Below are 27,312 nucleotides of genomic sequence, written 5' to 3' on the forward strand. Positions count from 1 at the left end.
CGCTATTGGAAATCTAATTATAAAGGATCGTAAAGCATAAATATCAGACACAACTTCTAGAATAGTTAATATCATTAACTCCAATATTCAATACTAAAAAGAAAAAAAGCGCTTTCACAATTTAATAAAGTCAATCCTGGAGACCACAACAGACCAAGATACGTCACTCATCCATGCTTTTGATATTTTTTATTGAAACATGAATAAATATCAGAGCAAAACAATAAATTGTACAGCAACAACAAGATCCCCTGTCCAGTGGTAACGCGGTCGTCACAGTGTGACCTCCTCTCAGCTAGAGGTCAGATCCTCTCAGCTGCTGAGAGAAGAAAAGATTCGGAAAATAAAACTCCAAAAAACATCCTGTCCCATCCTCGCTCCTCCCTCCCTCCCTCCCTCCCTCCCTCCCTTTCTCTGCTATTGAGATGTTGCAGTCACTCACTTGAGATTGACAGGCCAGATTAATAACCTATCAGGCAAGTGCACAGATTTTCTAAATAGTTTCAGACAGAAGCATACAACTCCAAACGGGTCTTCTCAGAGCGTGTCACTCCCCTCACCGATGGCTAGGAACAACAAACTGATCTCAAAGTATAGATCTCAGGTCCTACTTGAAGCTCCGTTCAGGTTTATCGCCTCCAGGAACCCAGTATTTCTGTAGGAGCAACAGGACCTCATGGAGAGAACACGGGCTATAGCTGCTGGTTTGGTTCAACTGTTACTTTCAAAGATTAAAAGAATGACCTCACACCTAAAACACAAACTAAAATATAGAACCGGTCTGTCGTTTCACAGAGTAATCGGCTTCATGTGTAGGCACAGAGAAGAGAGAGTAAGAGAGAGAGTGAGAGGGTGGGAGAGAGAGAGAGAGAGAGAGAGAGAGAGAGAGAGAGAGAGAGAGAGAGAGAGAGAGAGAGAGAGAGAGAGAGAGAGAGAGAGAGAGAGAGAGAGAGAGAGAGAGAGAGAGAGAGAGAGAGAGAGAGAATAATGGAGGCTCCAATTATCTGTAGATTCTATGGTTTGAGTGGTTTCATCCTAAAAACAACTAATCCAGTACAAATTAAGAAACAAATTAAAAACACAGTGTCCTTGTCTCACAGACCAAACTCATCACGTGCTGCACTTTAAGTAGTAACTCAATGAGATGTTGTCCAGTGTGTTCCTCTCCTTCCTGGTCCCGGTCAGAGCAGACCTTCAGACAGGAGGTCCCCAACAACGCACTCCGGTCAGGACTTCCTAGTCCTGAGATCCCGGGAGCGGTACTGGGTCTTGACCAGGAACACGGGACAGTAACGGAGTCATGCGGGACGTTCACAGACACACACAGAGAACCCAGTGGTCCGAGAAGATCGCGTTAGGTAACCAAACCTACCCGCTAGTGATACAAACAATTAAAACCAGGATCGTTTGACATCGAAGAGATGATGAATGTTAATGAGATGGGCTGGATGCTGATAGCATCTTGTATTCTCAGGGCCAGACGACGACGCAAACATGAATATCAACACAGGTTTGAAAAGTCTCAGAGAAGTGTCCTTCGACTTCAAAACGCACTCCAGTGTTTGTTTGTTGTGCGTACGGTTCTGTTGTGTAACGGAGTCCGTTGTGTTCTCCCGTACCGTTAAGGAAAATCAGATACACACACATCTGCCCTCATACACAACTCAGTAGAACGCATCAGAAAATAAATTAAACAGCCTCAAATAAAACGGTACTTTACTTGAAATCACTGTCACACACACACACACACACACACACACACACGCCCCGCCTACAAGCCACCTGTCCAATGAGATGGCTTGAATAATTGGAGGCGAGATATAACTGTGACACCCGCGCTATTTGAACCACAGCTCTGAGGAGCGAGAGAGGGTCACATTGGGGGGGTTCCTCCCTGCAAAGACTCTGGTCACTAAAGTGTTCCTGTCTCCCTCTGTGATGAATCAGTGCTTCCTCTAACTAACGGAGTACATTGGCTCCTGGGCATGCTACCCTCCTGAGAGAGGAGAGAGAGGAGAGAGAGAGAGGAGAGATGAGGGACTCCATCTTCCCCCTATGGACCCAATGATCCACAGACCCTATGGTCTACGGAGCGGAACCGAAGGAGGCCTCGGCTGAAAAACTGTCTCTCTAAAAGGTCCAAACATCTCAGATCCCCAGGAGAGTAGAACTACCTCTCTAAAGGTCAAACTCTATCTCTACAGGTCCGAAGGTCTCCGATCCCCAGGAGAGTAGAACTGTCTCTCTAAAGATCAAACGGTCTCCTGAAAGGTTCAAACATCTCCGATCCCCGGGAGAGTAGAACTGTCTCTCTAAAGGTCCAACTGTCTCTCTAAAGGTCCAAACATCTCAGATCCCCAGGAGAGTAGAACTGTCTCTCTAAAGGTCCAAACATCTCAGATCCCCAGGAGAGTAGAACTGTCTCTCTAAAAGGTCAAACTGTCTCTCTAAAGGTCCGAACATCTTTGATCCCCAGGAGAGAAGAAATGTCTCTCTAAAGGTCAAACTGTCTCTCTAAAGGTCCAAACATCTTTGATCCCCAGGAGAGAAGAACTGTCTCTCTAATGTTCTCCAAGAGAGCAGACCCAATACTGCGGCGGTGCCTCTGTCTTTACCGTCCAATACTTCCTCCCCTCCCTTCATCGGTCACGACTCATCCGAGAGCCCATCCAGTGTGTCTGTTGGGGGGGGGGGGGGGGGGGGGGGGGGGGGGGGGGGGTTAGGGCTTAGGGCGCTCCCAGCAGGGTCGGGGGTCAAAGGTCGACTCCCTTGACCAGGGACGCCTCCAGGGTGATGTGGAAGTGGTGCAGGGTCTCCAGCACCCCGATGAGTGTGTTGACCGTGGTGCGGTCGCGCAGCAGGGCCGAGTCGTCGTACATGCGCTGCAGGACGGGACACTCCACCAGCAGGGGGAGCCACTGGTCCATCAGGTGGTCTCTGCGGGGGACGGGGCAGGCAGAAGAAGTCAAGCACGAGCAGAATACAGACAGGATAGAGAGACGCTTGGCTCTGTTGAGCGTCGGTCCGTCGATGGTGTGTTGGGGGCGGCAGTTGGCTCATAGGTAGCGCGGGTTGGCTGGTAAACCGGAAGGTTGCTAGTTCGACCTCCGGCTCCTGGAGGTGTCCCTGAGCCAGAGTCAGGGCGAGGCGTCCCCTCGGCACCTACGCTAGGAGGAGCCAGGGATCGAACTAGCGACCTAGCTATACCCCCACCGCGTGCACAGCTTCGGACCATTCCCAACACTCCGGGAGTGGTCCGCCGTCGTCGTGGTAACCTACCGCGCTCCGAGGCACACCAGCAGCTGGAACTTCCCGTCCTTGCCGATGCTGCGGCGGGTGGAGTTGATGGCGTTGGCGTAGCGACAGAGTGAGTGACAGGTCAGCCCAAGCGGCTCGGGGGTCTCCTGGAGGTCGCCCATCTGGTCACATGACTCCATGTAGGCTACAGCCTTCTCTGTGGGGGAGAGAGAGAGAGAGAGAGAGAGAGAGAGAGAGAGAGAGAGAGAGAGAGAGAGAGAGAGACAGAGACAGAGAGACAGAGAGACAGAGAGAGAGTTCTTCAGACTATTGTCTAACAGTGTAATATATATAATAATGTATGCTTTTAATATTGTACCATACACAGGGTAGTAAATGATAAGTCAATGATTGATATTTATAATTGAGGGACAGCAGGGGGCGCTACAGCAGCGCTGGGGAAACCACTTTACCTATGAAGTCCCAGACGAAGACGGTCTTCTGGAAGAGCCGGGCCGACTTGAAGCCGTGGTGGAAGAACTGCTCCAGGGCCCCCACCAGACCGTTCTCCCCACACAGCAGGATGGTCAGGCTGCCCCTCTGATAGGACGAGAGGAGCACATGACAGTCAGGCAGAGATAAAGAGACAGACCGAGACACAGGGAGAGAGAGAGGGAGAGAGAGAGAGAGGGACAGAGACAGAGAGAGGGACAGAGACAGAGAGAGAGACAGAGAGACAGAGACAGAGACAGAGACAGAGAGAGAGAGAGAGAGAGAGAGAGAGAGACCGAGAGAGAGACAGACGGAGAGACAGAGGGACAGGGACAGGGACAGAGAGATAGAGAGTGAGACCTAGCAGGTGTTTAGGGGCAGTATGCACCATCTCAATGCTTGGCGTTGTTATGGAAGCCGTTCCTGCAGGCGGCAATCAAACCAACTCATGAAGCGGTCAGAGAGCAGCTCTAAAAAACCCTCATCATGTGGTCCTCACCACGCATAACGCTGCATACTGCAGCTGTTACCGCTGTTGACCGTTACTGCTGTAGTTTAGAGAATTGTACAGACACACTGAAAACTACACACGCACACAGGCACAGACACAAACAAACCTCTTTCTCCGGCTTGTGGAAGTGTTTGATGATGTTGTTCACCGCCTCTCCGATGGTCTCCTGGATTTGTCCTGAAGTGAGTTCTGCAAGACAGGACAGGATCGGTCAGAGTGAGGACTTTAAGACCCTCAGGACTAGAGCGGAAACCCCAGAGAACCAGGCTCCCCTACACAAAACCACCCTCATGTTATGGTAAATGGACTGCATTTATACAGCGCTTCTTTAACATCCAACAACAACAATGCAAGGCGACAGCCAGCTCGTCAGGAACAGCCTGCTCCCGATGAGACAGAGAGACACAGAGAGGGTGAGGGAGAGAGACACAGAAAGAGAGAGAGAGGGAGAGAGAGCGAGAGCGAGAGCGACAGAGAGAGCGAGAGCGAGAGCGACAGAGAGAGAGAGAGAGAGAGAGAGAGAGAGAGAGAGAGAGACAGAGACAGAGACAGAGACAGAGACAGAGAGAGAGGCAGAGAGAGAGAGAGAGAGAGAGAGAGAGAGACAGAGACAGAGAGAGAGAGAGAGAGACAGAGACAGAGACACACAGCGAGAGACAGACAGAGAGAGAGGGAGAGAGAGAGAGAGAGGGAGAGAGAGACCGATACAGAGAAAGAGGGTGAGAGAGAGAGGGAGAGAGAGACCCAGACAGAGAGAGAGACAGACAGAGAGACAGGCAGACAGAGACAGAGAGGTACTGACTCCCTCCGCGTCCCCCCATGATGCTGCTCCTCCTGGTCTGCGAGGGGGACCTCTGCAGCTCGGGGGTCCGGCTGCCCCTCCCAGAGTCCTCCTCGGCCCCCGGGACCAGCAGCTCCCCGATCAGGACGCGCTCCAGGCTGCCGTCGTCCACGCCGCGCCCCAGCCAGCGGCCGCACGGGAACCTGGGAGGGAGACCGGGGTGAGACGGGGGGAGACCGGGGTGAGACCGGGTCTGTAGGTGAGGTGGTCTACCTGTAGGTGGTCCTAGCTGTATGTAGGTGGGGTTCTATCTGTAGGTGAGGTGGTTCTACCTGTAGGTGAGGTGGTTCTACCTGTAGGTGGTTCTACTTGTAGGTGTGGGTCTACCTGTAGGTGAGGGTCTACCTGTAGGTGATTCTACCAGTAGGTGTGGTTCTACCTGGAGGTGGTTCTACCTGGAGGTGGTTCTACCTGGAGGTGTGGTGGTTCTACCTGGAGGTGGTTCTACCTGGAGGTGGTTCTACCTGGAGCTGTGGTGGTTCTACCTGGAGGTGGTTCTACTTGGAGGTGGTTCTACCTGGAGCTGTGGTGGTTCTACCTGGAGGTGGTTCTACTTGGAGGTGTGGTTCTACCTGTAGGCGGTACTACATGTGGGTGAGGTGGTTCTACCTGGAGGTGGTTCTACCTGTAGTAGTGGTGGTGGTTCGACCTGTAGGTGAGGTGCTTCTACCTGTTTGTAGGTTAACGTACCTGTAGGTGGTTCTACCTGTAGGGGTTTCTAAGTTTTACCTGTAGGTTCTACTACCTGTAGGTGGCTCTTCCTGTGTGTGGTTCGACCTGTGTGTGGTTCTACCTGGAGGTGGTGTAGTTCTACCTGTGTGTAGTTCTACCTGGATGTAGGTGTGGTTAACATACCTGCAGGTGGTTCTACCTGTGTGTAGTTCTACCTGTATGTGGATGTGGTTAACATACCTGCAGTTAGTTCTACCTGCATGTGGGTGTGGTTAACGTACTTGTAGGTGTGGCCGGTGATCTCGTTGCGCACCATCACACAGTCCACCAGCCACTTGGCCAGCAGGCCGGCGTTGTCGTGGCCGAGCTGAGTGGAAGTCAGCTTCCCCAGGTTCTGGCACTGAACACACAAAGGGGAGGAGTCAGTCTACACACCAGGGGGGAGTCAGTACGCACAACGGGGAGGAGTCAGTCTGCACCGACGAGGAGGAGGAGGAGGCACAGTTGAACCAGGTGGAGGAGGAGTCACAGTCCAAGCAGCTGGAGGAATCAGTCTAAACAAGGAGGAGGAGGAGGAGTCACAGTCCACAACAGGTGGAGGAGGAGTCGCAGTCGAAACAGGTAGAGGAGGAGTCACAGTCTGATCAAGGAGGAGGAGGAGTCACAGTCTAAACAAGGAGGAGGAGTCACAGTCCACAACAGGTGGAGGAGGAGTCACAGTCCAAACAGGTAGGGGAGGAGTCAAAGTCTAAACAGATGGAGGAGGAGTCACAGTTTTTCTCGCAGTAGCAATCGCGAAAACGAGGAGTCACAGCCATCACGTCATCTACAGTCACGGTGTCTGACTCTTTCGGTCGTCTCTCTCGTCCCACCAGAAGGTCACCAACGGGTGTCTGACTCCAAAGAGCCCCAGTCTGCTCAGACTGTCCCCAGAGAGAGCCACACCGTGAGGTCAGAACGAGTGTTAGTGTTAGTGGAAGCAGGAGCCACGCCCGCTACGCACTCTGACACCACCCAGACGGTGTTAGGTGGAGCAGGCAGACAGCACACAGAGAGGAGCAGCTAGAGGAGTCTGTTAGGGTGAAGGCTGTTAGGTGAGGAGACGTGGAGATGAGGAGGGAGGAGACGAGATGAGGAGGGAGGAGAGATGTGGGGGGGGGGGGGGGGGGCTGGTACCTTAAACATGGCGGAGATGTGCGTATGATGCCTGAAGGCAGACTGGAGGGCGGTGGTTGTGGGGGGGGGGGGGGGGGGGGGAATGGAGACAATGTTAGGACAAAATGGCTGAAACACTGGCATGACATGAGCTTAGGGGGAGTACACACACACACACACTACGTCCATGTGTGAGTGACGTCTCACTGACATGCAGTTCGTCTCGGGTTTCAAACCAACACACACACCGGCTCTGAGCCTCCAACGAACCACGGGATCAGGGGTCTTGACCTGGTTCTGTTCTGAAGCAGGGTTCGAGCCCGGGGTCTCTGACCCTGGGGTCCTGACCTCTGACCCGGGGTTCTGCCCCTGGGGTTCTGACCTCTGACCCGGGGTTCTGCCCCTGGGGTTCTGACCTCTGACCCGGGGCACTGACCCTGGGGTTCTGACCTCTGAACCGGGGTTCTGACCTCTGACCCGGGGCTCTGACTCTGGGGTTCAAACCTTTGGGGACTGACCCCAGGGGGGGTACTGACTCTGGGGGACTGACCCGGGGGGGTTCTGACCTGGTCCGTGGCGGCGGGGTGGGGGGGGGGGGGGGTCAGACTCACGTCAAAGGTCATCTCCAGCACGTTTTTGGGGATCTGCATGACGCCCGAGTCGCCCAGCTCCCCGGACACGCACACCCAGGGGTTGGAGGTGGTCATGGTGTTGCTCAGCTTCTTGATGGGGATGATGACGGCGCGGTACGGGATCACTGCAGGGACACACAGAGCAGCGGTCAGGACAACATGAACACAGTGGTCCTGATGAGAGAGCATCACAGGACAACATGAACACAGTGGTCCTGATGAGAGAGCATCACAGGACAACATGAACACAGTGGTCCTGATGAGAGAGCATCACAGGACAACATGAACACAGTGGTCCTGATGAGAGAGCATCACAGGACAACATGAACACAGTGGTCCTGATGAGAGAGCATCACAGGACAACATGAACACAGTGGTCCTGATGAGAGAGCATCACAGGACAACATGAACACAGTGGTCCTGATGAGAGAGCATCACAGGACAACATGAACACAGTGGTCCTGATGAGAGTGCATCACAGCCTCTTTGCGTGCATTCGTGTGTGCGTGTGTGCATATATGTGCGTGTGAGGGTGTGCATGAGTGTGCATGTGTTTGCGTTGCTGCATGTGTGTATACGTTTGTGCGAGTATACGTGCACGTGTGCATGTGTTGGTATGCGTGTGTACATGCGTACGTGCCCGCATGTGTATGTTTGCTTGCGTGCCTGCGTGTGTGTGTGTCCGCGTGCCTTCTTGCATATATGTGTGTGTGTGGGTGCGTGTGTGTTTGTGCGTGTCTCACTGATGGTGGTGAACACGCAGGTGAAGCAGAAGTAGTCGACGGCGTTGAGCGACAGCAGGTGGAACAGGAACTGCTCCTTCTCCTCCTCGCAGCGCAGGAAGGCGTACCTCTTATACAGCTTCCTGTAGGGGCGGGACGACAGGTCAGTCAGCCAATCAGAACGATGCATTCTCCCCTGCTGCAGCTCAAGGCTGCAGCTGGCAGCCTTGTGTCTGTGTGTGTCTCTGTGTGTGTGTCTGTGTGTGTCTCTGTGTGTGTGTCTGTGTGCGTCTCTGTGTGTGTGTCTGTGTGTCTCTGTGTGTCTCTGTGTGTGTCTCTGTTTGTGTGTGTCTGTGTGTGTCTGTGTGTGTCTCTGTGTGTGTCTCTGTGTGTGTGTCTGTGTGTGTCCTCACTTGGTCAGCCCCTGTCTGCTCAGCAGCATCTTGAGGTGTTGTGAGAGGAGCTTCTTCTCCAGAGAGAGGCGGAGCCACGCCCGAGCCCGCCCCACGTCCGTCTTGATCTCCGACATGCTCTGGATGTGTCTGGGTTGGGGGGGGGGGGGGGGGGGGAGGGAGGGAGAGGGGAGAAGATATTGAGCCTAACCCTACAGAGCAGCAGTCCCAAAGCGTTTAGCAACAGGTCAAACAGTCGAAACACAGGTGATGGAGGTGGTGATGGAGGTGGTGATGGAGGTGGTGATGGAGGTGGTGGTGGAGATGGTGGTGGAGATGGTGGTGGAGGTGTTGATGATGATGGAGGTGGTGGTGGTGGTGATGGAGGTGGTGATGGAGGTGTTGATGATGATGGAGGTGGTGGTGATGGAGGTGTTGGTGGTGGTGTTGGTGGTCGTGCTGGTGGTGTTTGAGGTGGTGGTGGTGGAGGAGTAGGAGCTGGTGTTGGAGGCAGCAGTGGTGGGGGGGCCTACCTCATGTCCTGCAGGACGGACACCGGGAGGTACGGCAGCCCTACGGACGTCTCCGACTTCCTCCGCTCCGGACCGCTGGCTACGCAGAGAAAACCCCTTTAGTGTGTGTGTGTGTGTTTGTGTGTGTGTGTGTGTGTGTTCCTGTGTGTGTGTATAAGTACGTGTGTGTGTGTGTGTGTCTTCTTGCCTCTCTCTCTCTCTCTCTCTCTGTGTCTGTGTGTGTCTGTGTGCGTGTGCGTGTGCGTGTGTGTGTGTGTGAGTGCGTGTGTGTGTACCTGGTAGCTCCCCCTGCTGGGTCTCCAGCCTCTCCTCCCTCCCCTGGTAGTGCAGCAGGTGGGACCACAGAGCAGACTTCCCCTGAAGGACGGAGAGATGAGGTCACACACACCGCCCCCACAGCGGCCCCCCTGCAGAGCCACACTCTGGACCCCCCCCCAGTCTAAAGCAGTCCTGGGGGTTTAGACTAGTACTGGGGGCCTGGTGTGACCCTTGGGGGTCCAGCCTAATCCTCAGGGTCTAGACTATTACTGGGGGTACGGACTAGTCCTGGGGGGTCTAGACTAGTCCTGGGGGTCCAGACTACTCCTGGGGGGTCTACACTACTCCTGGGGGGTCTACACTAGTCCTGAGGGTCTACACTACTCCTGGGGGGTGTACACTAGTCCTGGGGTCTAGACTACTCATGGAGGGTCTACACTAGTCTTGGGGGGTCCAGATTACTCCTGGGGGTCTACACTATTCCTGGGGGGTCTACACTAGTCCTGGGGGGGTCTACACTAGTCCTGGGGGTCTACACTAGTCCTGGGGGTCTACACTACTCCTGGGGGGTCCAGACTACTCCTGGGGGTCCAGACTACTCCTGGGGGTCCAGACTACTCCTGGGGGTCTACACTAGTCCTGGGGGTCTACACTAGTCCTGGGGGTCTACACTAGTCCTGGGGGGGTCTACACTAGTCCTGGGGGTCTACACTAGTCCTGGGGGGCCAGTCCTGACCTGTTTGTTTTGCAGGCCGTGGCTCCAGATCCTCTCCAGGAGGTCACAGAGGCTGGCGATCAGCGTGTTCTCCTCCAGCCCCGTGATGCTGGCCTCCCCTCCGTGGCCCAGCTCCACCGCCTCGCGCCCCAGCTTCTCCACCAGCATGCGCTTGGTCTGGAGGACACACACACACACGTTACATTAACGCAAACAAACAAGTTAATGTAGACACACAAACACACAGAGAAACCCACACAGACACGCAAACGCTCACACATTACATTAACACACACACACACACACACACACACACACACACACACACACACACACACACACACACACACACACACACATACATTAACACTCACACACACAGGACATTAATATACACACACACACACACCCCAGTGAGAGTGAGTCACTGTGTATCCCTCCTACCTTCATGCGACACTCTTTCAGCAGACCTTCCACGAACTTGCAGTTTGTCTGAGCGATGACGGCTGGAGACAGGTCTGACAGCTTGGGCTGCCTCTTCCCCAGCCCACGGGCCTCCTGCATGTAGCGCTGCACCCCCACACACACACACACACACACACACACACACACACACACACACACACACACACACACACACACACACACACACACACACACACACACACACACACACACACAGAGACAAAAACACATTTCATTTGAGTCCTATTTGAAGCGAGCACCATCATCTTTAGAAGGCGTGATCCCATAGATATCTTCAGAACACAACAACACAACAACACAACAACAACCCAGGCTGAAGAGGCAGGGTGGGACCCAGCTGTGGGTGGTGCAGTAGGGAGATGGAGGAGGTGGAGGAGGTGGAGGAGGGGGCATTTGGCTTATAGCTGGTGCACGGGTGACGGGTGGGGTTCTAGACCAGGGGTGAGGCGATCCAGGGGTGAAGGGGTCCAGGCTTGACCAGGGGTGAGGCGGTCCAAGCTAGACCAGGGTCTACAGGAGGTGTGGGGGTCTGGACTAGGGGTCAAGGGTCTACAGGAGGTGTGGCGGTCTGGACTAGGGGTCCAGGGTCTACAGGAGGTGTGGGGGTCTGGACTAGGGGTCCAGGGTCTACAGGAGGTGTGGTGCTCTGGACTAGGGGTCCAGGGTCTACAGGAGGTGTGGGGGTCTGGACTAGGGGTCCAGGGTCTACAGGAGGTGTGGGGGTCTGGACTAGGGGTCCAGGGTCTGACATCACATACCAGGCAGGACGCAGACGCAGATTTTTTGGGAGGTTTGAAAGGCGGGGGGGATGCATTGTCCCACTCCCAAAAGGCCATGGAGTTGGGCGTGGCCAGACACCCCTGGGACGGGTCAAGTTGGTACGACCCAAACCCAACCCAGAGCAACCAGAGACGGGACCGACGTGAAGACACAGGAAGAAAACCAAAGAGATGGAGCAAAAAGAGATGGAGCAAAAAGAGATGGAGCAAAAAGAGATGGAGCAAAAAGAGAGGGAGAAGGAGAAGAAGAACATGAAGGAAGAGAAGAAGAAGAACATGGAGGAAGAGAAGAAGAAGAACATGAAGGAAGAGAAGAAGAAGAAGAAGAAGAAGAAGAAGAAGAAGAAGAAGAAGAAGAAGAAGAAGAAGAAGAAGGACGAAGAAGAAGGACGAAGAAGAGCAAGAACAAGAAGAAGAAGAAGAGAAACATGGAGGAAGAGAAGAAGAAGAACATGAAGGAAGAGAAGAAGAAGAAGAAGGACGTGGAAGAAGAAGAAGAAGAAGAAGAAGAAGAAGAAGAAGAAGAAGAAGAAGAAGAAGAATCAGCAAAAGAAGAAGATAATGGAGGAAGAACATGGAGGAAGAGACTAAATTAAAGCAAATCAAAGACAGCATGCTGTTGCTCACATGAATAATGAGACGCAAAATAAACAAAAGGACAGAGAGAGATGAACAGACAGAATCACAACCAGACGGGGTCTACAAAGAAGGTCTTCAGAGAGGGGTCTAGAGACCGAGGGTCTAGAGGGGGGGGTCTACCTCCTTGAGGTCGTTGTCCAGGGTCAGGTGGTCCGGGTGCTGTTCTCTCCGTCGCTGGGCGCTGGAGGTCCGGTGGGCCAGCCTGCAGACCAACACAAGAAGTCAAGACTCAAACAACCAGGCAAGGAGACTCAACCAGGCAGGAAGGCTCAAACAGGCGGCACAGCGCGGAGCTGTCAGAGGCAACCTGATCCCCCCCCCCCTCCTGGGGGTTGCTAGTTGAGTGCCTGACTACTGCGGGGGAAACACCTCATCTCCTTCCTAGACCAGGTCGGTCCAGTTCTACTGAAGGCCCGTGTCTGGGGGCCACCAGGGGCCGGTCCACCAGGGGCCGGTCCACCAGGGGCCGGTCCACCAGGGGCCGGTCCACCAGGGCCGACCACCAGGGGCCGGTCCACCAGGTTCTGGACCACCAGAGAGGCTGGTCGGAGGGTAGTGACTAGTTACTGGCAGAGGGTACTGGTCAGGACTGACTTGTTACTGGTGTGGGGGAGGTGTCTGTGGGAGGGTACTGGTGGGTTATGACATGTAACTGGTGTTGGGGAGGTGTCAGTGGGAGGGTACTGGGAGGTACTGGTGGGTACTGACATGATACTGGTCACTGGGAGGTACCGGTGGGTACTGGGGGGTACTGACCTGTTACTGGTGTGGTACTGGGGGGTACTGACCTGTTACTGGTGTGGTACTGGGGGGTACTGACCTGTTACTGGTGTGGTACTGGGGGGTACTGACTTGTTACTGGTGTGGTACTGGGGGGTACTGACCTGTTACTGGTGTGGTACTGGGGGGTACTGACTTGTTGTTACTGGTCACTGGGAGGTACTGGGGGGTACTGGTGTGGTACTGGGGGGTACTGACCTGTTGTTGGTGGGCCCGGTGTTGAGCACGGCGGCCTGCAGCTTGGGGAAGAAGCCCCTCTGGTAGCGGCCCTCCCCGATCTTCATGTCCAGCAGGTGGGGGTGCAGCGCGGTGTGGTCCACCTTCAGCAGCCGCTGCTCGATGGCCTGGGCTGGGGGGGGGGACGGGACAGAGGGGCGGTTACCGAGAGGAGGAAATACAGCCGATATACAGGGGCTCAGACCTCCCATTTGGACCCCCGTGTGTGTGTGTGTGTGTGTGTGTGTGTGTGTGTGTGTGTGTGTGTGTGTTATTAGATCAGCAGCGGAACTAAAATGTACACTTCTGTCTGTTCCTTTGTGAGGTAAACGCAACTCAATTGTGCATTTTGACACACATAAATACACACACACACATACACACACACACACACACACACCTTGCTTCTGACCCCGTGTCAGTGCTGTTCATTCGACTGCAATTAACAGATCCCCCCCACAGTCTCTGCGGAGGGACAAAGAGGGAGGAGCTCTTCAAAAAAGAGGGACGAGCTCCTGTTTGTCTGATAATTGGACGCCGGCACGCAAAGTCACCCCGGGTGGCCCCGCCCACACAATTAAGGCTTAGCACTAACCACTCGTTAGACACCGACCTCATGGAGGTGTGTGTGTTTGAGTGTGTGTGTGAACATGCACGAAAAAATTGCATTTTCCTCTGGCACAAAGGAACAGACAGAAACATTTTCTTGCTAATCTCTCACACACACACACACACACACACACACACACACACACACACACACACACACACACACACACACACACACACACACACACACACACACACACACACACACACACACACAGCTTCTGACCCTGTGTCAGTGCTGCTCATTCAGCAGCAATTATCAGATCCCCCCGGGATTCAACAAGATTAACGAGGCCTAATTAAGACAAAGGTCTGAGCCAACATCGTTAGGAGCAGAATGCAGCAGGAATGCCTGCAGGTTGGTAGACGTGTGTGTACGTACGTGTGAGTGTGTACGTGTGTGTGGACTGTTAAACACACTGGGGGACCAGCTGATAGAGGCAGAGAAACAACATGGAGGGGAACAAATGAGGGCTAATCCCTTCGTCTGCCCTTCAGCCTAGTCTAAACAAGGACCTTTGAGCAGGGCATTATATGTTATAGTACGCTATCATACATTATGTTTGACATTATGTTATGATACATTATGTAGAGACATTATGTGTTGTATTATGTAATTATACATCATGTGTTACATTATGTTAAGATACATTATGCAGAGACATCATGTGTTATTTAATGTTATTCTACATTATATACCGATATCTTATACAGGACAGGACATTAGTGAAGGAGGTCTGTGGCCCACAGGGGCCAGAGCACACGCACACACATTCAAACACACACCTAGTCTACCACACACCATATCTCACACACTCACGCATATTCAAACACAAACCCACTCTCAAACACATTCAGGCACACGCCAAGTCTCAAACACACAACTCACTCACACACTCACACTCTCTCTCTCTCTCTCACTCACTCACACTCACACACACACACACACAGTGCACTCACCGGCCTCCTTGAGGCGGGTGCAGCGCTGGTAGTTGGAGGAGCGCAGGCTTGGCGCTCTGACGTTGTAGAGGCGGGCCTTGTCGATGCGGGCGTCGAACACGCGCAGCAGCGGCTCCTTGGCCTCCCACTGGGACATGATCTTGTTGTCGATGAAGGTGGCGAACATCTGCGTCTCGATGAAGTGCGACAGGAAGGGGAGGTACGGCTCGGGCTGGTCCGACAGGAAGGACGCCTGGGGGGAGGGGGGGGGGGGGTTATAACAAGCGACCGTGTGTGCGTATGTGTGTGCGTCATACTGAAGGTGTATCAATGTGGTACGTGCGTGCGCGCGTCACCTTGTCAAAGTTGTGCATGTGCTCGCGACTGCTGAGCCAGGACTCCAGGTCGGGGCTGTGGATGACGAAGGCCTCGTAGTCCGAGAACATGGCGGTGAAGCGGCCCGCAAACACCTCCCTCAGCTGCACGCTCAGCTTGGCGTTACTCAGCTCCTCCTCCTCCTCCGGCGTCCGCGACGCCCCCCCCTGACCGCCCTGACCCCCGGGACCCCCGGGACCCCCCTGACCCAGACCCTGCGGCCGGAGCCCTGCCCTCAGTGCGTCCACGCCCGCCACGGTGACCCCCGTGCGGCGGGTCAACGCCTGCAGGCGCTCCAGGGTGGCGTTCCCCTGGAGGCGCTCCATCACTTCCTGTTCCTCCCGCGCCAAGTTCCCGTTACGGCCGTCCTCTTCCTCCCTGCTGTCCCGGCGTGCTCCTGCTCCTCCTCTTCCTCCTCGGAGGAAGGAGGAGGAGGATGAGGTGGAGGAGGTGGTGCCCCCCCGCCGAGAGCCCCCCCCTCCCCCTCCCGCTCCCCCTCCGTTGGGGGAGATGCCGTACTGCCGCAGGACGTCGCTGATCTCCTCCCTGAACTCGGCCATGTTGGGCAGCTGGGGGAAGTCCTCCGGCAGCTCGATGCGGTGGTTGTCGATGTCCACGAAGCACAGGTTGGCCTGGGGGGGAGGGGGGGGGGGACAGGGGGGCACGAGGTCAGACTAGAGGACAGACGAACAGACTGATTCTAGTCGAGACCGGTCCGATCTCGCAGTGGGGCCTGCAGCACCACTTGTAGATGGGTCTGCATTAGCTGTACTGCGGGCATTTTATGTTGTATGTCCTGGCACTTAATGTACGCACTTATTTTATGTTGTACGTCCTGGCACTTAATGCACGCACTACTTGTATTTTGTACATCCTGGCACATAGTACTTATACTTAGCGTCTTATCATAGCTACCTTTGTCAGTCATTCACATGCCAGTACTGTTCAGTACTGTTCGGTGAGTGTCAGTTTGTGTCCTTGGTTCTCTGTTTTGACAGCTGAAGCTGAGTGTGTGATCACCAGGTCGAGATGTGTTCTGTGGTGAATCTAGGTCAGGGTGTGATTGTCAGATTATCCACCTAAATCGGAGGTAATGGATTTAGCACCATAGAATCTAGATGGGATTACGTGCACAATTGGAACCCAATAATATAAAAAAAGAGGTTGCCTCTTCAAAACATAGATGGGTAACAGGATGATTGATACTCTTCCTCTGCTGTGAGGCCGTCGCTCCCACATCCTCCTTCTTACATCCTCTTTCTGGGTCAGCATTCTCCCCGGGCCCAAACACAGAACCAGGGGCCGCAGACAGGGTGTGTGTGTGTGTGTGTGTGTGTGTGTGTGTGTGTGTGTGTGTGTGTGTGTGTGTGTGTGTGTGTGTGTGTGTGTGTGTGTGTGTGTGTGTGTGTGTGTGTGAGAGAGAGAGAGACAGAGCGAAAGAGGGAATATGTGTTTGGGAAAACAACAACAACATCCAGACGCTGAAGTTCTGCCGAAGACGGGAGGCAACCCGCCTGTCTGGGGCCTAGATTACTTGCAGATTCATTATTAATAAATAAAACTATAATCATTATCTTATTTTTAGCGCGCGGAGGTGTGTATATACTGAGCTGTGATTGGCCTGGAGCCTGATTGGACTGGGCTGTGATTGGCCGAGAGCCTGCTTGGACTTGGCCGCGATTGGCCTGGCGCCTGATTGACCTGGGCTGTGATTGGCCGTACCTCCTGGGGCAGCTCCAGCTTGGACCGGTCCGCCCCCTCGCGGGACTGCAGCCCCATCAGGTAGGGGACGGGCGCGTCCAGGAAGTGGAGCAGCGAGGGGGGCAGGATGGGCACGTACACGTGCTGCCACTGGAAGGGGAAGAGCAGCGAGGTCACCCCCTCCGCCACCGTCATCAGCCGCTGGTAGTCTGATGATCACAATACATAAACATATTAACATTAATATATCACTACTATTAATATTATGGACCGTCATCAGAGGCTGGTAGTCTGGAGAACACAATATATATATATTAATTACAGCATTATTAATGTATCATAATTAATATCAATAAGGTCAGGCCTCTGCAGCCTCTGAGGAGAACATAACTGCTGAGGAACCTCCGTCACTGAGTCACGTTCATCTCTCAGATTAAGGCCACAAAACAATCATACTAATCCATAATTCATCAATTCATCCAGTAATCCTCACTTTTCATCTCTTCAATCCCTTCTCCTCAGGCTGCCTCTTCCTCCACCCATCATCTACCCATCCCCTACACCTCCACCCACCCCCTCCACCCTACCTAGTGTGAGGGCGTGCACGCGGGCGTCTGTGTGTGTGTAAATACGTGTGTGAGTGTGTGTGGTGCTGGGTGGAGTGAATGCGGGGTGCGTGCATCAGTAAAGCGTCCTCCTGTCTCATGTCTGAACCGGTTCAGGCCGGAAGCCGTTTGGTGGGAACCAGAGGAGTATCGCTCTGATTGGTGTTCCTGTCTGAACCCGTCCCGTCTGACGTCACGTTCCACCGCCCACTGAGCACCGCTGGTAACAACAACAACAACGGTTTGGTTGTTCGACAGGGATTGGATTTATGTTGCAAGCGCGACCCCGCACACACAAACAAACACAAGCACTGACACCCACGCACACGTCGTACGCGCACGTCTTTCAGTCTACCGTGCATGCCTTTCTCGTTCAGAAAGAGAAACAGAGACAGAGGGCGAGATGTGGGCCAACCCCCCAAAAATCACTGATGCTTAATTTGAGACGCACTGGCCAAGTGGGGCAGTTGAGCCAGTCTGGGCACGCACACGCACACACACACACACACACACACACTCACCCTGGGAGTAGAGCAGCAGCTGCATCTCCAGCAGGGTGCAGGTGTAGAGCTGCAGCAGGTTCTCCACACCGAGCAGGGCGAAGGCGTCCCCCAGGGGGTAGTCGGCCAGGGGCAGCTCCCCGGGGCCGGGCCGCTGGCACACCACCGGCTCGTACACGCCGTGGAAGCGCAGCGAGCGGCCGGGCGCCGGCAGCGGCACCTCGTACAGGACGTTGTGCACGTAGCTCTCCAGCGGCAGCGGCGGCGGCTCCGGCGCCGTCACGGCCCGCAGCAGCTGCGCCAGGAAGCGGCGGCAGGCTGTCATGAAGGGCACCGGCGCCAGCAGGCACAGCGCCTTGGTGACGTACAGCGTGTCCCGCGACGCGTCGTAGCCGCCGCCGCTCGGGGGGGCGGGGCACGGCGCGGCGAGCGAGGGGGGCGGGTCCACCCCGCCGCCGCCGCCGCCGCCGCCGTCCTCCAGGCTGCTGGCCAGGGAGTCCATGCTGGAGGAGGAGGAGGAGCTGGAGGGCGGGGCGCGCTCGGCCTGGTGCATGTGGTGCAGCGTCTGCATGGCGGCGCGCACCGGCCCGCTGGTCACCTCCTCGTAGAAGGTCTGCACGAAGCCGTAGCTGCGCGAGCCGTCCTCCCGCGTGATGATGAAGGAGTGGAAGGCGGGCTCGCGGCGGTCCGCCTGCGTGCAGAACGACAGGCCGCGCGGCATGCACAGCTGGGGGGGGGGGGAGGGACGACATGGCCACGGTTACCGGTGGTCAGCTGACACAGACAGACAGACAGACAGACAGACAGACAGACAGACGCATACACAAACACGGATAGACAGACACAGGCCTGCAGTACCACGTCTACCCTCTAGAGGGTAGACGTGGCGTCCTCTAATGTGGGGTATATTGGTGTGGCTTTAACAGGATTTGCACCGAACTAATCTTTCCCCACATCGACTCCTCACCGACCCGCCATTCATGTTAATCTTTGCCCCTATCTCATTTAATGCATATTTCATGAATGCACACACACACACAGGCCTGATTGAATCAGCGTTGATAGGTGCTGATGACAGGACACACTCCGGTGTGTGTGTGTGTGTGTGTGTGTGTGTGTGTGTGTGTGTGTGTGTGTGTGTGTGTGTGTGTGTGTGTGTGTGTGTGTGTGTGTGTGTGTGTGTCTCAAAGGGCATTAAACTCATCAGGGTATCAGCCTGTATTTATCAGAGATAAAGAGTCACTCCTCCACGCAAACCTTCTGCACCTGAACTTTGTTCCCCTCAAAGTCAACAGAGCACGGGGGTCACCCTGATGTGTGAGGAGGAGAGACAAGGGGAGAGGAGAGATAGGTGACTTCAGTGTCTCTCTCCCGTCTTCCACCAGACAATCAGGGGTGGTGTTTGATTTCATTCTCCAGCGAGGCCAGTGGAGGTAATGGGAGAGCAGAGGTGAATTATTCAGAGGATCTGAGTGAGGCTGAGGAGGACACAGAACCCTGGAACCAGAACCCTGGACCGGAACCCTGGACCAGAACCCTGGACCAGAACCCTGGACCAGAACCCTGTATAAATATAGCTATATCTGTATCATATATCTGTATCATTTATATCATATCTCTATATATAGAGGTACATGTATAGTATGTTATATTCCTGCTGGTTCCTGAAGGTTGATCCTCCCAGTGGACTCTCCTTCTCTCTCTCTAGATATATTTCTGTAGTATTTTATCTTTTCATCTCACTCTCTATGTATATATTTCTGGAGGATTCTATCTCACCATCTCTCCTCTCCTATCATTCGTCGCGTTTCCTAATGTTACTCTCAGCTCTGACATCTCAGGAACAAATGCCCCATCAGAGGTGGAGTGACACCACATCCGGAGGGGGGGGGGGGGGGGGGGGGGGGGGGGGGAAGGAGTCAGCCTCCCCCACTAGGACCCCAATTTGGGCCCCTGAGTAGGGGGGGGAGGGGGAGGGACGAGTCTGCGCCTCCGGTGACGGAGCGAGCTCGTCTTCATCACCACACTCTTCCTCAGGGAGAACCAGAGTCACGGCATTAAAGCTTAATGACCTACCTACACCTCGCTTTCCACCACACATAGAGCACACACACACACACACACACACACACACACACACACACACACACACACACACACACACACACACACACACACACACACACACACACACACACAGGAAGACTCACACACAGACACACACAGGAAGACTCACACACAGACACACACACACACACACAGGAAGACTCACACACACACACACACACACCGACTGACAGACAGACAGACGCACACGCACACACAAACAAAGACCGGCACACACACGGACGGAGACACAGAGAAGCAAGAACCAGGCCAAACTCCTACCATGTTGACAGCATCCTGGTCGAAGGGGTTCCACTCCACCGTCTCCGGGTAGTGGGCAAGGATCTTAGACTTGAAGGTTCTCCTCAGAGGACTCTGGTCGAAGTTCTCCCCTGTGAGAGAGAGAGAGAGAGTGAGAGCGAGAGAGAGAAGAATCACATGATTGACATCAAGCTTGGCTAAAACGGTTCATGATCCAGAGATACTGTGTCTGGATGAGTATGATGATTTCATGCGTTGTGATTGGTTAAAACCCGGGCTGGATATTGTCAGACCGTGAGCTACAACACCAGATCTGTTGTGTAAAATCACAGATCAAAATGGGAGGCTTCACGTCAGAGTTTCATAAGGTCATCCACGGGGCCTTCACCCGGCGGCCATCTTGGCTTTAAAACGCGAGCGGGGAGGCGAACACAACAAGGAATTCCGCGTTCAGCTCCCAGCCGGCTTTCAGGGATGGGCGTTCCATTGTGGAGCGCCACATGGGAGGCATTCCTCTGGGTCAGCAGATGGGGTCCGTTCCACCGCTCTGGACCGAACACAACACACACGCACGCTACGGGCCTCCTACGAGGTCTGGTGAATCTGGCCATCTGGTTAAAGGGGACTGGGTTCTTCCTCCCGAACCACAGAGCTTCAAGAAACACTGGAGGAAAGAGTGTCTAGTGTCTGTGAGATGTGAGTGTGATGTCCACCAAGCTGTTAGAGCTCCTCCAACACGCACAGACAACAGCTGAACCTCCAGCCTCAGACCGCCTCTCACTCGTACTGGGAGGTGTTTCTGAGGCGCCGATGAGCCGATGTCGTTTGCATTTTAACAAATGAGCTCCGTCCGAGCCAAACGGGTTTCAGGGACGAGCCAACATGGCCGACGTAGCGGGCGGCTGCATGGCGATTGGCGGCCATTAGATCCACCTCATCATCCACCAGCCCTCCGCTCATGGAACAGAAGACGGCCACGCCCTCGCATGACGACCACGCCCTCAGATGACTGCCCTCACATGACTGCCCTCACATGACGGCCTCGCCCTCGCCCTCATGGCCTCTCTGTCCCGCCATAAGTGGCTCTGAGCGGGGATGTCAGTCCACCATGTGAAGTGAGGGACGCTGGAATGCCCCCCAGGGTGGTGCTCTGAGAGGCCCTCAGCTGGGTGGAGGAGGATCGGTCCAGGGGGTGACGGAGTGGGGTCACTCACGGGGGATGGTTGCTCCTCCACCACCCCGCCTACATCCAAATGAGGCGGTCCTGCTGGTGTTTGACAGCTCCAGGGAGGAGGACGGTGAACAGCTTCAGTGACCCCCCCAGTAGGTCTATAGATAGACCACTCTGTTATAGAATGATGTCATGAAGTACTGCACAACGCCACAGAGAACCGGAGTGAGTGAGTGAGTGAGTGAGTGAGTGAGTGAGTGAGTGAGTGAGTGAGTGAGTGAGTGAGTGAGTGAGTGAGTGAGTGAGTGAGTGAGTGAGTGAGTGAGTGAGTGAGTGAGCGAGTGAGTGAGTGAGTGAGTGTTCTGTACTGTTCTGCATCCGCCCACCAATGTAATCAGTTGAAGAGACGACATCATCACCCCAATCCCTGGTGGTCTAACATCTTATGGGGGAGGGGTGGAGAGGGGGGTCCAGGCGGGGGGGGGGGGGGGGGGTTGGGGGGTGGGTGGGGGTTGGGGGGGGGTGCAGAGGGGGGAGACTGAGGGGTGCAGTGAGGAGCGTTTGTTATAATAACTCTCTTCCGTTTCAATAAACCAAACGTCCATAAGCCCTCCCTTCCTCTCCCAGCTTGAGGGTGGGGGGGGTGGGGGGGAGTGTGGGGGGGAGTGAGGGGGTGAGGTTGAGTGTGGGTTACACAGACACTGTGTACGCAGCACACACAGATTAGAGCGAGGCTGCGCGGGCGATGATTCGAGCAGGGGTCAAGAGGTCGCAAGCGGAGCTGTGCCGACGGGGGGGGGGCGGGGCTTATTATCTACAAAGGTTCTGTTCATTGGTCGACGGAGGTCAGGGGCTAAACTGCACCGATCGATCGGGGCATTATGCGATCGCGGGGTCACTTGGAAAGCGATCATCACGACGTCAAAAGGAACGGCGTCGCTTTCAATCAAGCGTCATACCAATTAGGACGGGTAGCTTAATTAAAATGGATTAGAGGTGCATTAATGAATCAGATCCAGAGGGGGAGGAGTCTGAGGGGAAACAGGGAGACGCACACAGACACATACTGGCAGAAAGACAGGAGAACTGTGTGTCTGCACGACGGATACACAGCAGACAGCAGGGGGCAGCGATGGAGGACGTGGGGGGGGGGGGGGGGGGTCTGGTCATCTGAATCTGAACCCGTTCCCGTCCGCAACCGTGCAGTGATGATCTTTATTAATCCAGAGCCTCAGCCGACGGCCCCCCTTACCCCATAGCCGTACGGAGGTTAGACCCCATCTTTAAACGCAGCGGTTCTCAAACTTGTTCTGCTAGTGTAAGCCCTCTAAGATATGTTTTCAGTTGAGTACCCGTTCACCAGCACAAAACATTTCAGAGAGAAAAAATAAATAAATTAACCTAAATAATGACTGAGCGTTCTATTTGGCAGTGGTCACTTTACACATGTGAACATTAACTTGCTCAGGGTGAAAATAATCGAGGTTGATGTATTATTATCAATATTTTCTTTTCTGTGTAGCCCCTGCAGTACTTCAAAGTACCCCTAGGGGTACGCGACGTACCCCCACTTGAGAACCACTGGTTTAGAACACACACAGGCCTGTCTCACAGACACAGGGCGAGCGCGGAAGGTGAGCAGAGAGCGAGGCAGGTTGTCGGGTAAGAGGATGAGCGGGATAGAGAAAGTGTAATCCGGTTAAACGCGGATTAAGGCCACATCGAGCCCAGGTAGAGAGGACGAGCAATCATCATCAGCCAATCACAGGGCTGGCAGTGAAGGATGGGCATCGTCTGACAACGGTCTCCTATCTCAACAGTTGACGGTCCGTCTGGAGTTCATAGGATAAAGATCATGTCAGACGGCCCCTGATTGGTCCACACCGGGGGGTGGGGAGAGGGAAGGAGGAGGGGTATTTACCTTTGGTAGCAGAGTCGGGTTCGTTACCACGGAGATCAGCCTCCAGCCACTGGTACAACGCTACGGACCGCATGCAGCGCAACGACGGAGACGGGGACACAAGAACAACACGACACAATGTCAGAATGGATGCAGAGAACACACACACACACATAAAGACAAACACATGCATGCGCACACACACACACACACACACACACACAAACACACACACACACAGAACTAAAGACACATAAACACACACAAACACGCACACACAAGCACAATCACACACACATATGTACATTACACATGCACACACAGAAACACACACACACACACACACACACACACACACACAATGATCAATGCAGGTGAATGAGTGTGATTAACAGTGATTAGCGTCTCAAAGCCCCCTGCAGCCCCCCACAGGCCCTGGGGTCTTCTTGGGAGGGGGAGCTCCAGTGAGCTGAAAGCGGTGGACTTCATACGTAGCACTGGGGAGGCTAGCTGGCGGCTAGGCGTTGTTAGCGGTGGTTAGAACGGGGTCGACCATAGCGCTACCATTAGCATGCTGGAAACAGAGACCAGAACTGGAGAACCATTATCAGGTGCTGCTGAGACCCTCCACTGGGGAAGGCTGCCGTTGAGCAAGGCACGATGTAGCGCCGTGTGTGAGGTTTGCGGTTCAAACCCTGATTTTGACACGTTTCCAACCGGCGTTGGTACCGCGTTACATGTGACTGGAAACAACACTGACTGCCCCTTTAACTAGTGTGGCCGTGCAGCGACCAATCAGAGACCGGACATCAGGCGTATCCCCGACCAATAGGAGTCCCCCCGGGACATCACGACACAGAGACACAAGCCTCCGGGACCCAGCGCTCAGAACATCCCTGTTCCTCACAGGCCAGTGGGGGCAGCGGCTGCGGAACACAGACTCAGTACTTAGTGGTGGGTGGGGTAGGAGTTAGCTCACGGGCACAGTGCTACATACTGCTTGTGTGTGTGTGTGTGTGTGTGTGTGTGTGTGTGTGTGTGTGTGTGTGTGTGTGTGTGTGTGTGTGTGTGTGTGTGTGTGTGTGTGTGTGTGTGTGTGTGTGTGTGTGTGTGTGTGTGTGTGTGTGTGTGTGTGTGTGTTAAGTTAACGGAACAGTACAGAGAGCGCTGCAGGACCGACCGGCGAGTCCACTGCTCATTTCCTCCCTCCGTTCTTCCACTCTTTATTATCATGGACTGGGCACACAAACACACAGGAACGTTATTAAAGGACAACACCGAAGGTCCTCTCAGTCCCACACATCTCCCAGGTAAACGAGGCTCCTTGAACTGTAGCGCAGGTTTGAAACCACACTCAGCCTTCATTTATATTGACATTCGGGGCATTTAGCAGACGCTTTTATCCAAAGCAACGTACAATATGTACATTCGTCAGAAGAGAAACAACAACACTATATCTGTCGGTACAGTAAGCCCAATCCCATTTCTACCCCTTACGCCTTCCCGGGGTAAGGAGAAGGGGTAAGGGGTAGAAATGGGATTGGGCCTAAAAATGCTCATAAAAACAAGTGGGAAACACTAACAACCCCTGGGTTAACCCATTCCCCATACACAACATAGATAGCTAGGATAAGATGCTACACAATGATGAGTACTTTTTCTAAGACAACATACAACATACAAAAAGTGTGTACATTAAGTGTCGAAAAGGTACAAGTACAACATACAATAAGTTGGGGTGGGGGGGGCCGGGCTATGCAGAGTCTAGGTCAACTCTGAACAGCCTAGCATCACGATATCCCAGTGTGGATGCCTTGTTTCATTCAGGCCTGTATCTATTAACACTCTGGTCGACAGCGGTGGTTTCCATGCATTGATTGTGACAGAGCAGAGAGTGAGGCAGGGTCGATGCTGATGGCTCGTGAGTCTTGAGGAGACGAGGGCTGGGCGTTGTGTTTTATGTACTGTGGCGCGGGCCAGGTCAATGTAAACAAGCTCAGACAAAATGGAGTCTGTGTCAGAGTGGCTTTAACATCACCGCCGGACGCAGGCGGCGTGACTGCAGCACCGTCTGTTACGTCTGTGATGTTCTCAGCGTTTTATAACCGTAGAATATTTAAAACCGTACCTCAGTGTGGAGTGAGTCTATTTTTGTACTAATAAAAGCATTGTTGTTCTCTATTTCTGGTCTCTCGGTCACTGTGTAATACTGACTGTGTATTACTGATCGTGAATTGATGATTATATTGACACTCATACCATAGGCAGTATATTTACTGGGAATACAAGACCTCAGTAACAGCATCACATTAACATTATATTAACATTATATTAACATTATATCAACGCCATGAGGGCCCTAGGCTTGATCTGTGTTCAGGTCAGTGTTGTCGTAGTAACGGTGTCATCCGCAAGCCCAAAGAAACCTCCTCATTAATTTGATTTATCGTGTGATATGTTATTGTGTGTATTATGTTACTTATCATGACACACACACACACACACACACACACACACACACACACACACACACACACACACACACACACACACACACACACCAGCAGAATGCTGGCAACAACAGATCAATGTGTGTAATCTGCGTCAACGGTGTAGGACGAGAGGATCCTATCGGTCTCTTCTTTCCATCTCCCCTCCCTGGCACTGCTCTCTCTCTCTCTCTACGTCCCTCCCTCTCTCAACATCTCTGGCCCTCCCCCCTCTCTCTGTTTAGATCTCCGTCTCTCATGTTTTTTTTATTACGATGGTAAAATCCTTTACTACTACAGTACGACAAATCTCTCTCTCTCTCTCTCTCTCTCTCTCTCTCTCTCTCTCTCTCTCTCTCTCTCTCTCTCTCTCTCTCTCTCTCTCTCTCTCTCTCTCTCTCTCTCTCTCTCTCTCTCTCTCTCTCTCTCTCTCTCTCTCTCTCTCTCTCTCTCTCTTACGCGCACACGCACACGCACACACACCAGAGACACAGACACACACACACACACACACACACACACACACACACACACACACACACACACACACACACACACACACACCCTATTGTTACGGAGAAAAAAAGAGAACAACATTATGAATACGCTTAATAATAATATCAAATAACCAAGCTTGGATATGGACTCACAGAGACCCAGCTATAACACACACACACACACACACACACACACACACACACACACACACACACACACACACACTCACACACCCTATTGTTTCGAAAAAAACAAGTACTATATTATGAATACGCTCAATAGTAATATCCAATAACCAAGCTTGGATATGTACTCAGAGACCCAGCAAACACACAGCTAGATTATCATCCTTCACCCCAGACGCTGATGTATAATGCATGTGGAGCCTGCAGGCTGGAGACAACTGTACCCTGAGGTACGGGGGGTGGGGGTGGGTCTACACCTAACCCGCAAGCAACAGCTGGAACTGATTTTATTCCAATGTATGAGAGAGAGAGAGACAGAGAGAGAGAGAGAGAAATAGTGACAGAGAGAGAGAAAGAGAAAGAGAGGGAGACAGCGAGACCGAGAGAGGGAAGAGAGCGAGAGAGATGGCGAAAGCGAGAACTGGGTGATGAATATCTGAGGGGTTAATCAGCTCAGACACGGTAGAGGAGATGCTTCCTAGGGTTTGACGAGTAACCGGTGCAGAACATATGCTCTTGTTTCTCCTCATCACACAAACATGCATTTTAGTAATGTCCACACCTGGCAAGGGGGAGAGAGGGAGAGCAAGACACACACACTAAGAGAGAGAGAGAGAGAGAGAGAGAGAGAGAGAGAGAGAGAGAGAGAGAGAGAGAGAGAGAGAGAGAGAGAGAGAGAGAGAGAGAGAGAGAGAGAGAGAGAGAGAGAGAGAGAGAGAGAGAGAGAGAGAGAGAGAGAGAGAGAGAGAGAGAGAGAGAGAGAGCCTGGAGGCCCCTGAGGGACGTGCCGCGTGGTTCCACTTCAGACACTCCTCAGTCCCTCTGAGCGCCGTCATGAATGTAACCATCAGACCACCACAGCCACCCAGGCTGCAGGGCACAGCTGTTTGTACACAACAGGGGGTCCTGTTCG

At 53.6% G+C, this 27,312-nt stretch overlaps 1 protein-coding gene across 4 annotated transcripts in view; it reads right to left on the minus strand.

Moving 5' to 3' along the window:
* Positions 1–1,449: 1,449 nt before the first annotated feature.
* The window catches only part of dennd5b (DENN/MADD domain containing 5B), a 38,561-nt gene continuing 12,698 nt past the window's right edge, over positions 1,450–27,312 (minus strand). The window contains exons 2-24 of one of the 4 annotated variants that reach the window (XM_030354685.1): positions 23,249–23,308; positions 20,178–20,287; positions 17,811–18,516; positions 16,706–16,893; positions 14,965–15,615; positions 14,630–14,861; positions 13,043–13,193; positions 12,185–12,266; positions 11,405–11,506; positions 10,605–10,730; positions 10,182–10,337; positions 9,463–9,544; positions 9,188–9,266; positions 8,676–8,804; positions 8,284–8,405; positions 7,520–7,665; positions 6,930–6,971; positions 6,035–6,153; positions 5,043–5,224; positions 4,347–4,429; positions 3,711–3,837; positions 3,280–3,454; positions 1,450–2,937 (exon numbers count right to left, since the gene is read on the minus strand). In XM_030354685.1, coding sequence (XP_030210545.1) covers positions 2,754–2,937; positions 3,280–3,454; positions 3,711–3,837; positions 4,347–4,429; positions 5,043–5,224; positions 6,035–6,153; positions 6,930–6,971; positions 7,520–7,665; positions 8,284–8,405; positions 8,676–8,804; positions 9,188–9,266; positions 9,463–9,544; positions 10,182–10,337; positions 10,605–10,730; positions 11,405–11,506; positions 12,185–12,266; positions 13,043–13,193; positions 14,630–14,861; positions 14,965–15,615; positions 16,706–16,893; positions 17,811–18,516; positions 20,178–20,287; positions 23,249–23,308 — 4,034 coding nt within the window. In that variant the 3' untranslated portion in view covers positions 1,450–2,753. The remainder of the gene's footprint in view (positions 2,938–3,279; positions 3,455–3,710; positions 3,838–4,346; positions 4,430–5,042; positions 5,225–6,034; positions 6,154–6,929; positions 6,972–7,519; positions 7,666–8,283; positions 8,406–8,675; positions 8,805–9,187; positions 9,267–9,462; positions 9,545–10,181; positions 10,338–10,604; positions 10,731–11,404; positions 11,507–12,184; positions 12,267–13,042; positions 13,194–14,629; positions 14,862–14,964; positions 15,616–16,705; positions 16,894–17,810; positions 18,517–20,177; positions 20,288–23,248; positions 23,309–27,312) is intronic. The other 3 variants (XM_030354683.1, XM_030354686.1, XM_030354684.1) reach the window with 3 other exon arrangements.

The sequence above is a fragment of the Gadus morhua genome, chromosome 4, assembly GCF_902167405.1.
Source record: "Gadus morhua chromosome 4, gadMor3.0, whole genome shotgun sequence".
Lineage (NCBI taxonomy): Eukaryota > Metazoa > Chordata > Actinopteri > Gadiformes > Gadidae > Gadus > Gadus morhua.